This window comes from Kryptolebias marmoratus, linkage group LG20 (genome assembly GCF_001649575.2).
Source record: "Kryptolebias marmoratus isolate JLee-2015 linkage group LG20, ASM164957v2, whole genome shotgun sequence".
Taxonomy (NCBI): Eukaryota; Metazoa; Chordata; class Actinopteri; order Cyprinodontiformes; family Rivulidae; genus Kryptolebias; species Kryptolebias marmoratus.
The window spans coordinates 405,017-416,660 of NC_051449.1; the positions used below are offsets into that span (position 1 = coordinate 405,017).

At 40.2% G+C, this 11,644-nt stretch overlaps 1 protein-coding gene across 2 annotated transcripts in view; it reads left to right on the forward strand.

Annotated features, from left to right (window-relative positions):
- The window catches only part of tmeff1a (transmembrane protein with EGF-like and two follistatin-like domains 1a), a 72,970-nt gene extending 63,141 nt beyond the window's left edge, over positions 1-9,829 (forward strand). The window contains exons 5-10 of one of the 2 annotated variants that reach the window (XM_037981991.1): positions 240-336; positions 1,048-1,196; positions 5,545-5,604; positions 7,216-7,339; positions 7,826-7,987; positions 8,246-9,829. In XM_037981991.1, the coding sequence (XP_037837919.1) occupies positions 240-336; positions 1,048-1,196; positions 5,545-5,604; positions 7,216-7,339; positions 7,826-7,987; positions 8,246-8,330 (677 nt within the window). In that variant the 3' untranslated portion in view covers positions 8,331-9,829. The remainder of the gene's footprint in view (positions 1-239; positions 337-1,047; positions 1,197-5,544; positions 5,605-7,215; positions 7,340-7,825; positions 7,988-8,245) is intronic. The other variant, XM_037981992.1, reaches the window with a different exon arrangement.
- Positions 9,830-11,644: the final 1,815 nt, after the last annotated feature.

The window sequence follows — 11,644 nt, forward strand, 5'->3', positions numbered from 1 at the left end:
TTCAGGACTCGTTCAGTGTTTCAGCACTCGTTTCAGGACGTTGTCAGAAAGCTGCTGTCGCTCCCTGATGAGCGGCAGCAGCATCAGAACCTGAAACCCGGTGGTTCTGCTGTGGAGGAGCTGCAGCTTCAGATGAACGACTCTCACAGAGACATGTCTCCTGACAGCAGAACCAGCCGGGTCCAAACTGATGAAGACGATCTGATCTCTGATCATGTTCCTCCTTATTTGTCCCGCAGACGATGAAGGCTCGGGCTCCGACGTCGGGAAGAAGTTCACCAAATGCAGCACGTGTAAATACGGCGCCGAGTGCGACGAAGACTCCGAGGACGTCTGGTGAGTCTCAGATGAACCCAAATACAGGATTTATACAAAAACTACGACATGAAAGCTTCCTGAGTCCACAGGAAGTGATTTAACAAACTGATACCGGTGCTGTTTCTCAGCAGCCAAGTCGAGTCTTCACTTTGTCTGCCATCCTGAGGAACAGTTCCTCTGAACAGGAAGGAACCAGAACCAGAACCAGAACCGGGCTCAGGGTGGGCTTGTCAGAGGACAGGAAGTGGTCCAGGTGTTGTTTCTATGGGCAGAAAAACAGGAAATAATTACAAATATGGAGAGTGAGAGTAAAGACAGCAGAGAGAGGACATGTGGACAGTTTGTCCTCCAGCAGCAGAACTATAGGACCGCTCAGGAAACCCAAACCGACTCCAGCAGCAGCGTTTTACATCAACTGAAGAGTTTTTAAAGAGTTTTTAGACACTCAGATAATAAAGAGTTAAAATATTCCAGCCTGGATGTGATAAATGTGGCAGAAAAGTCTGAAGTTCACCAGAAATGTAAAAATATTCGTTTTAATCGTGTTTTTATTGACTTTGTGTGACGAAAGCATGACTTTAGAGAAGTTTATGCTTAAATAAGAAACATTTGTTTGTCAGTGAAATAAAATAATGAAATGCTTTAAGAATAATCTCCCTGTAGACACGCTCCTTGTGTCTGCAGGTGAAGGGTAATTCCTCTGTTCTGACCTTTGACCTTTGACCTCAGGTGCATCTGTAACATCGACTGCAGCGGTCACAACGAGAACCCCGTCTGTGCCACCGATGGGAACTCCTACAACAATCCCTGCCTGGTGCGGGAGGCTTCGTGCATGAAGCAGGAGCAGATCGACGTCAAACACCTGGGCAGGTGTTTAGGTGAGGCAGAGATCCAGGAAATCCCGTCGTTTAGGACGAGAAAACATAACAATCATCCTCAGCAGCATCTCCAGCTCTTTGTTTCCAAAGCTCTTCTTGAATCGACTCGGCTGCTGCTGGAAGGACTCGTGTTTCTCTGACTCTGCAGGTTAATGTTTAACCTGCAGAACTTCCTCCTGTTGGAGTTTCTCCTGCTGAACTCTGCTGACTGCAGATCTGTGATGGTTCCATGAATCAGCCTCGTTACTGAAACCATGTCAGTCAAATTAATGCGTCTAATCAGCAGCGTTTTCAATTAGGACCCCAATCTGTGACGGATTAATCCAAACCTCATTAACGCCGTGGAAGGATCCGACACTGTGAGACAAACCACACCTGAGAAACATTCAGATCTGACAGAAAACCACTTCCTCCCGTGTTCCTGGCTGCAGAAACGGAGCTGTATGTCCAACATTTGCTTTTATTTATCTCTTATTTATGATCTCTGCCAGCTGCAAACTGAAAAATCCAGTTTTTCTGCTACTAAACAATAAATAAAGCTAATTATCTGCAGAAGAAAAAACTGCTGACTCATAAAAACTAACAAATAACGTCTGAACAATGAGAGCTGCAACGAAACGTTAGTATTAGAAGGAAATACAAGCGGCGGGTGATATGCATTCCTCCATAAGTGTTTCTCTCAGGTTTAGTCCCTGAACTGATTGTCTTTAATCTGGCAGTAAATAAAGTCTTGGTTAGATTTATTAAACGTCTCCAGATCTCCTGGTTTCAGCGCCTGATTCATATTTCTAATTAACTCACCTGGATTCATCGTCCAATCATCTCCACTTCCTGGTTTTCCCTCACATTACTCAGATTATCAGTTCAGGACTCCCTCGGCGTGCCGGGCTCTTCTCCTGCACATGAATTATGTAGGATATCAGATTGTTTGGACCACTTGTGTCCTTTAAGCTCCCGTTCCTGACAGCGATCCTTCAGTCGGCATCAAACATAAAACATCTGATCCAAACTGCAGTTTTTCAGTTTTCTTCAGAAAATATCACCAGATTTTTAAACTTCCAGACAGAATAAACAGATTAAAGTTCTATTTGGTCTGTTTTCTTGTTTCCCTGCAGTGCAGAGACTCTTCTTCAGCTCTGCATTTGGTTTTCCACTTTAATTAAATTTCTTCGGTGCAACATTTTAAACAAACAGATAAAACGAGTCACGACTCGTCTGAAAGCGTGTGAGAGGTGTGGGGCTCAGAGACGGTGTCTGATTTATTCTGACGGACTCACCTTGAATCACACTGTGTCGTCGTCTCTGTGGACGCCGGCAGGAGATCGTAACCCTGCAGGACTCATGGATTTACTGTCAGGGATTCTGATTGGCTCAGGGAGGGGGCGTGTCTGAGCAGCACCTGCCTCGCCTGTCCTGATCGGCTGTCTCCTCGGGGTGTTGGGCTCAGCAGAACCTCAGATATCAGATGAGAAATCGTAGAATTAAGATTAAATCCATGCAGTTCTTTTACTGCAGGGAGGCAGCCATCTGCAAAAAGATCACAGTAAAGAGAAAAATCTGCTCTAAAGTGCAACAAATGTCTGAGTTAAAATCAGGAAATGAGCTAAAAAACCTCAGAGCTGAAGTCAGTTTGAACAGAAAAGAGTTTTAAAACTCTGGACCTGCAGCCTAAATATTCAGTCACCAATCAGTTATTATAACTGATGTTAAACTTTTAAAACAGACCCTCGCTCCGTCTGCTGCAGCAGAACAAAAGAAAGATGAGGAGGAGGAGAAAAAAGAGAAGAAGAGTTTGTCAATATTTCCTCCTGAAAGATGCAGCATTAAAAATGGATGAGTGTGTTTGTGTGATGATGTCTTCCCTTTGTTTGTTTCAGGAGGTTAAATCAGCTTCATGTCTGCAGATTATTAACTTTTTGTTTACTCGTATTTTAATATAAATTATCCACTAGAAGAAAAAAAAACAATCATCAGGATAAAGATCTTTGTTGCCAAAAGCCTCCAGACAGCAGAAATAATTGCAGCAACGCCACAAAAACAGAAACAAAGAATTCAGAAATAAATCATAAAATTAAAAAGATAAATATCAAAAATTATCTGCTTTGATTTTCACCGGATGCCGAAACGAAAAGCAATTAAATCAGAAAGAAACGGATCCGTTTCTGCAAAACTGCTTCTTTAGTTTTGGTGTTTAAGGAAACAACAGATTTAAATTTAATTTTCTTTACAAACAGCTGCTTTGGGACCTGAGAGAGCTGATAAATCTGGAGTATTAAGATAACTTTGGTAAATGAAGGTCATTAAATAAAGAGGAAGCAAATCAAACTTTAAATGATTATTCTGCATTTAAACTTGTTTTTTTGTCTGACAGAGCGAAGTCTTGATGTAAAAATGAGTTTGTGTTCGTTCATTCTGGCTTTTTGTCATCTGACAACAACAACAAACATGGCTCCTGGATGCTCTTTGTTTCCTACATCCTAAATTAAATCATTTTGATTTAACAGCCGGCTGTGTTTAAATGTTTAGGGTTAATTATTAACAGTAAACAGATTTTGTTTTGTTCAGAGCTGCTAAAGGAGGAAACACCAGCTGTGGTTTAAAGACCATAAATAATCATCTTTGTCTGCATTTGTTGGAGAAAAGAAAAGCTTAAATATCTTGTTGATGGACGCACACAGTCGTGGTGTTTTTAAGCTTTAAATAATAATTACAGCTAAACATTAAACAACAAGAACTAAACTACCAACAACACCTGGAGCAAATTATCTGAGGTTTATTTATAGTTTTTAATCAGTAAAACGTCCAGTTTGTTTACATGGATTTAAAGTTACACTGCAGCCGGCCACTAGGGGGCGCTGGCGTTGTTTCAGATTTAACTAAGAAAAGGAAACACTGAGGAAGTAGCTAAGCACTCTCGCTGCTCCTTCATATGGCTCCGCCCCTTTTTGGGGAAGCCAAAATCTGCTGTTACAACATCGTCAGCAAAAATAACTGTTTACATTTTTGTTTAATTGTTTAAACAAAGAGAGGCTCTGGTCCAGGTTAAATGATAAATTGTGACAGCCATTTTCTTTCCTTATTGTGTACATTTAAGTCATCATTACATTGAAATATAAATAAATAAAATCAGTTATGTGGAAGTCAGAAGTTATATTTGTCACTAATGTGGGATTTTAATGTTTTGAAGTCATTTTAAACTAGTTGTTTTTTTAACAAAAATAAAAACTTTAAATATTTTTGCTGTGACTGATTAACCCACCTTGAAAGTTGTTGGTTAGCATTCTGTGTAATAATGATTTAATTAGTTTACTGTAACTTCCACATGTAGTAAAATAAAGCAGCTTAATAAAGAAGAACAGGATGAGTGTGAGAGATAAACTCCCCCGGGCCACCGGGTGGCGCTGTTTGTCCAATCTGAGGAACTTCAGTCCATATTTAGGAAGATGTTTTTGAAGATTGTTGACCATCAGTGGCATAAAATAATTTTCTGCTCCTCAGATCAAAATAGTTTCCTTAACATCGGGGTTTTATTTACTGCCAGGTAAAATGGAGGATGTTGTTTCCATTCATGTTTGTTGAATAGATGTCTGACAAACCAGCACATTATTGCCCCCTACTGCACAGGAGGCTAAACTGTGGACCCCTGAGTCAAACGCTGAACAAAAAACTATAAATATGAGTCTGTCAGGATTTAAGACAATAAAAAGATAAAAGTGTCTGATCGTGATTAAAAGACACAACTTGGCTATAAAATAAAGTTCTAATTTTCTGGATATGAAGAAAAATACCAATTACAGTTCCAAGATATTAAATGTATCAGTCTCTGGTCAAACAAAGCTGTAGCTCTAACACAGAGCCGACATGTTGAAACCATCTAATGAAACTTTCCTGAATATTTTCAGTTTTTCTCCAGCTGAATATCAAGTGTTTGCTGGTTAACATTCACATCAGCTCCTCCTGCAGACAGCATGAAAACATGAAACAACACAGCAAACCAAAGCCTGCTGCTGCTTCTTTGTTTGGTTTCTGTCAGCATCCATCACTTTCTCTCACACACACACACACACACACACTGACCCATCTCCACCTCCACTCTGATGAACAGAGTGACTCAGGCTGCTAGTAAACATCCTCAGACGTTCTCTTCTTCCTTTATTCTGTCCTAAAGGGTAAACAAAACACACACACACACACACACACACACACACACACACACACACGTTTAATAAACAGCTCAGAGACAGCAGACAGGAAGTGAAGAGGCCAGGCGATGACGGCAAACATCTCAGACAGACTCCATGATGCCGTTTCTGTTTGAAATGAGACGACTGTTTGTGTTTCTCCACAGCTGATAAAGAAAAACTGGGCAAGAAAGACGACAGCATCCCTTTCAAAGTAAATGTCTTAGGTAAGACTGACCGTCTGAAGCCTGGAAGTCATTATTAAATAACAGAAATTACTAACTGCATTAGAGAAACTTTCCTTTTAATCTAGAAATAAATCAGGCCGGCAGGTGGAAGAGAGCCTGGAGAGGAGGAGGAACAAAAGACATGATGAAAGAAACTAACAGTAGCTAAAAGTCAACTAAATCTGTATTTATTAAATCTGTAGCACCTTTTAAAGGTACAGTTACAAAGTCCTTTACACCAAATAAAATATAATTAAAACAAACAAAAATAAACAATCATAAAATTCAAATAAAAGCAAAATAAAATGCATCAGAAGACAAAATCAGAGGCAGCAGCTGAAGCAGATCTCTCCGTATTTTTATAACATTTTCATTTAAAGTTAAATATTTAGAAAGGTATAATCTAAATAATCTAAAAAACTTCCAAGCAGCGTTTCAGGTTAAAACTGATTTTCTGTAAAATGGAGTCAGGAGCTGAACCTCTACTTCCTGTCAGCGCAGAGATTCAGGCTCAGCATCGATTTATTGACCCCACGAGGGAAATAAACTCACCGTCAGATTCCTGACAGGAACATCGATGTCTAAACCAAATTTTATGGAAATCCGTGGAAGAGTTTCTCTGTTTTTCATTCATGTGGATCCATAAAGCGAATCGTGTTCATATCACAAACCCAAACGATAAATCCACCTTCCTGCTTTGAATCCAGCCAACAATCTTCCTGCAGCCTGTTAACCTGCGTCTGAACCTGCTGAGGATGAGACCTGATGAAAGTCTTCAGCTGCAGATCTCTGCTGATGCTGGAGATACAGTTTCTCCTGAGTAAACACGCAGATTAGAGGCGTTCTGCTGCACGATGCAAGCGTTGAGTTTACAGATCAGAGAGGAGATGAAACCCAATCCAGAAGGATTTATTTCCTGCCGGCCTCAGAGTTGAAACCTGGACTCATCAACAGCAGCAGCTTCTTATAAACACATCAAACCAGAATCTCCTCAACTTTTATTGTTGCTTCCAGAAGAAACTGATTTTGTTTGTTTTCTGAGGAAGAAACAAACAAATAGCTTTAAAAAGTTAAAAAGTTCAGAGTAAGCCGACAGTTTGATGCTCAGAGCTCGTCCTTGTAACTGAAAGGTCCAAATGTTTGACGGTTTTCTGCAGGTTTGACTCCAGAACGTTTCTGTAACGAGCTGCAACACGTGGAGCTTTTTGTTGTTTCTGTGTTTCAGTTATTAAAGCCTCTGTTGGCTGTTTCTGAATTACGGCTCTGTGGGAGACTTTTTATTTCTTCCCTCTGAGGTGGAGATTAAAGACAACTGACTCTGAAACTAAAAGGAACTAACATCTTCTTGGCCTTTTCTTTCTTTTATTCTTCTTTTTCATGTATCTAGGAACATAAAACTTGTTTGTTTTTCATAAACTGAGTGTGTAAAAACAGAAAAGAACATTTAATCAGTAAGTTAGAGGGAAAATGTGACAAAGGTGAGCTGTAAATATAAATAAAATAAATCAAACAGATCACAGGATCAGTCGATCGGAGTATTTTCTGCTGTTTGTCCCATTAAACTCCTCTTCATGTCAGATATGAGCCTCGTTTCCTCCTGTTTCTGCTCAGAAACCACCGGCCTGGATCACGGAGAGGGCTTCTACGCCGGGATGCCCATCCCCTGCGCCGACAGCTACGCCGGCTTCTGCGTTCACGGGAAATGTGAGATCAAGTACAACATGGCCACCTGCAGGTTGGTGCCCCCCCCCGAGCTGCTAAAGACCGCTTTAAAACCAAAAATAAATATTTATTATCTGGTTTTTAACTGTGAGCTGTTTCACAGATGGAAAACAGAAACGTTAAACCTGATATTTTACCTTTTTATAATAAAAATGGAGTAATAGTCAGAGGATGACATTCCAGCACATAGCCTGGACCAATATACTCCACAGCAGGGGTTCCCAAATACTGGGTCCAGGATCAGCACTGGGCCATGAATCCTGTATCCCTGAGCCATGTTGGAAGCTTAGGAGAACATCCTCCGGTCCATCAGGAGCTCAGGAGGGTTCCTTCAGCTGGGTTCAGTCTGCAGACGTCTGAGCTCAGCTGCTTTAATTAGTTTTCCATCTGTGAACCAGAACCTGGATCCGGTTCTGCTGGATCAGGTGTATGAGGTGCTTCACAGGAAACCCTCAGGTCAAAGGTCAAACCCCTGAGCTGTGAATGATCTGGTCTCCAGGTGTGACGCGGGCTACAAAGGTCCTCAGTGTGACGAGCCTCAGGACTTCAACATCCTCTACGTCGTCCCCAGTGGTCAGAAGCTGCACTACGTTCTCATCGCCGCCATCATCGGCGCCGTGCAGATCGCCATCATCGTCGCCGTGGTGATGTGCATCACAAGGTGAGGAGACCTCAGATTCCTTTAAAGTAGATTTACAAAATAAAGGTGGAAAGAAAACATGGTGTTTCAGTTCGTATTAATGATTAATAATAAATATTTTATTCTGTTAAAATTTAACTTAACAAATCAGGAGGTTTAATATAAATCAGTTATTGAACCTTAAAATAAACAAATGAACCACTTTAGTGAATAAAACCTTTATAAAACTGGATTAAAGTAATTACTTTGTCTTTTTTCTGTTTGTGTTTGTTTCTCCAGGAAATGTCCAAAAAACAACAGAGGTCGTCGACAGAAACAGAACCTCGGGCACTTTTCCTCGGACACGAACTCCCGGATGGTATAGCCTCGAGTTCGCCGACGGTTCTTTTTGATAAATTTCTTTCTTATAGCGTGGGAATGTCAGTTTTTAACCGTAGATGTGCTCTTTTGTTTTCAAATTGGTAAAAGAAAAATGGGAATATATATTTCAGGGGCCTTATTTCTCCTCCTCTTTTTAACGGGATGTTGGCGCATTTATGTTGCGCAGCTCTAATTTTATTGTCAACCAGACCTGCTAACACTTTATAAATTATGGAAGCTCATTTCTGCCAAGAAAATGTTGCTTTGTGTCAGAAATATGAGTTTCACTGTCAGAATAAGTTAAAAACGACTTTTAGAGTCATTATTATGACTTTCAGTGAGAAATAAAGTCAAAATTATGACTTTTAAAGTGAATTATGAGGTACAAAATAAGAATAATGAGATACAAAGTTAAAATTATGACCTAAAACATCAGAATTTGGAGATATGAAGTCAGAAACATAAGATAAAAAGTCATAATTATGAGATTTAAAGTCATAAATATTAGATCTAAAGTCAGAATTGAGACTTTCAAAGTCAATGATTAGATATAAAGTCAGTTATGATACATGTCTTAAACATAATAATGACATTTATCTCATAATTATGACTAAATCTCCTTCTAATGACTTTATATCACCTAAAAATGACTGATATTATAATAAAGTGACAGTTGTTGTCTTTAAGTGGCAGAAAAAGGTTTAACTTCCTCCGTCTGCTGTTTTTAGATCGTTAAACAGATTAATGTCTGTTTCGTTCATCTTCGCCCCCCTCAGACAGCTGATCACCAAATCCAAGTTTATTTTAAATTCTTTCTTCTGTGATCGTTTCCACTTTGGGATGTAAGTCTGGTTTAAAACAAGCTGATAATTTATAATTAACATGGTTTCTGAAGAGTAGTTTTTACTGAAGGTTTTTACGTTTGTTCTGCGTTCTACTTCCTGTATATTAGCATGACTTGTGAAAACTGTGTACTTGTGGTGTAGTTGAAACTGTTGAACAAGGAAACCGGCTTCATCGCCTCGTCCATCTTCGTCTCGTATCGGACTCTGAGGGGACGGAACCACGGAGGACATTTCCCTGAAGATTGTAACGTTTTGGCCGGACTGCAAACAGAGGTCGACTTTCCCTGCAGCTGGAGGACGCCTCGGCTGCATTTGAATGTTGTAAAATAAATGAATTTTTTATACTTTTTCTCCCCTCTGTGACACATTCCGAGGACATTACTCCGAGGTGAGACCCGGATGAGATTCCGATGCGTCTCCCAGATATTAGAGGCGTGCAGGTAACTCACTGTCCTCTCAGTTTCTTTGTGTGTTCGTGTAAATTTCATCTTCTGCTCCTGCCTGAACTTCCTCGGCACAGGGACGGAGACATCTGTGCATGTCCTCCTCCGTCTGTATTTCATGTTTGTAGTGTTCTGAATTATGGTCCTGTTGCACACGATGTTTCCTCTTTCTTATCATGTTGTTCAGACAAACACAATAAACGAAGCTCAACAAAGTCAGCTCATCTTCATGTTTCCTGCAGCTTAAAAAGGTTCACTTTTAGGGGTTTTAGGTAAACACAGAACCGGTGTCACTGATATGGACCTGATCCGATCAGGACAGAGGCTCAGGTTTTACTTTCAGTCTGAAGATACCTTCATGACTATTAAATGACTGATTTCTACTTTTTACTGTTAATTAGCTGATTATTAGCATTTTGAAACCCAGGATGGACTTCAGGCAAAGTTAGTTGGCCAAAAATTATAAAATAAAAAACTGGAGAAGCTGCATTTTCTGAGAGGTTAAATTCAAGGTTCTGCAGGTTCTGCAGGTTCTGCAGGTTTCTGTTTAATAAAAAAGACTCGGTGGAACAGGTTCGACTCATTTTGAACCTGTTAAAGTGGTTTTATGTCCTGATCTGTATGTGACTGTAAGGCTTTTATTCTTTTAAATGTTATTTTAAAACGAGGACAGATGAGGTTGTAGATGGCCCCCAGCCATCATCATCATCATCATCTTCGTCGTCAGACTCCGCCCACATGTCAGAAAGAAAACACATCATTAACTGTCTCATTAAAAGCTGCCTGTCTGCTGAAAATAAACCAACTGTACTTTGTGTCGCACATTCCTGCCGGGGGTGGGAGTCGGGCTGGCTGCTCCTGTAAATATATATTTACAGGCTGGAGGAAGAGGAGGAGGAAGAGGAGGAGGGGGGGTTGTTCTGGGACAGCAGCAGCTGCTGAGCTCAGTCCAGCGGGTGTCTGACTTTCATTCATATAATAATCCTCTAAGCCTCACCCACCTGAACATATGTGGACATGTTTTCATCTGCAGGTCGTTTTATGATTTTTAAAATGAAACTCTTCAGCATGAAGAGCAGGAGAGGCCTTTAAACTTGGTCTGATATGTTTATATCACAGAAAACTGAAGTAAGAAATAAAAGGATTCCTGCAGCTTTTAGGTTTACCTTCAAACGATGGGACCTTTGGGGTTTTATTTGTTCTCGTGTTGATCCTGAAGGATCTCAGCTCCTCACCTGTCCTCCATCCAGAATCAGCTCACCTGTTGTCTCTCAGTAATCATGGAGCAGAACACCACCCCTCCTGGTGTTCCTCAGTTCTCTGATATAAATCCCTGAAGGTCTGAGGTTATCACGATGAGCGGATCTGTCAGACTTGTTCCTAAACCTTTGATTTACGTCCTGATTGCTTTAATCATCCTTTAAGTTTGCATGTTTGCAGAAATGAACAATTAGTGAAATAACAACAAAAACATACGTTTAAAATGAAAACCAAAGGTAAATATTTGAGTTAACGTGAAAATAAGAGCCTCCAGCTGCCAGCATCTGCATGTGTCAACGTAAAGGTAAATATAAAAGAATAAAACTGGTTTATTTTCTGCATCAAACACAGACTCCTGGGAGAAATCTGGCCCCTGTGAGCCCCCTGCTGCAGAATAATCTTAACAATCGATCTGCGTCCAGATTTGGGTCTGAACGGCACTTTGGTGACTTCCTGCTTTTGTTCTGCTGTCAGAACAGATAAATAATCATTATATTTAATGTTTAACTCAGTAGTTAAAGTTGTGTAAGTATGAGAGGACAGAAAACTGCCTGGGATGCTGACAGCTTTGGTTTTTATTCTGCGTCCTCGATGTGTTTTTTCATTTTTAGTTTTATTACAGAGCCAGACTCAGAACAGAAGGTTGTCTCTTTTTATAGTTTATTTATAGTCTAAACATTTGAACCATCATTTATAAGTCAGTGTATATTAGGAGTGTTTCTTTTAAATGTAGGTTTCTGGCTAATCTGAGACTTCCGACACAATCAGCT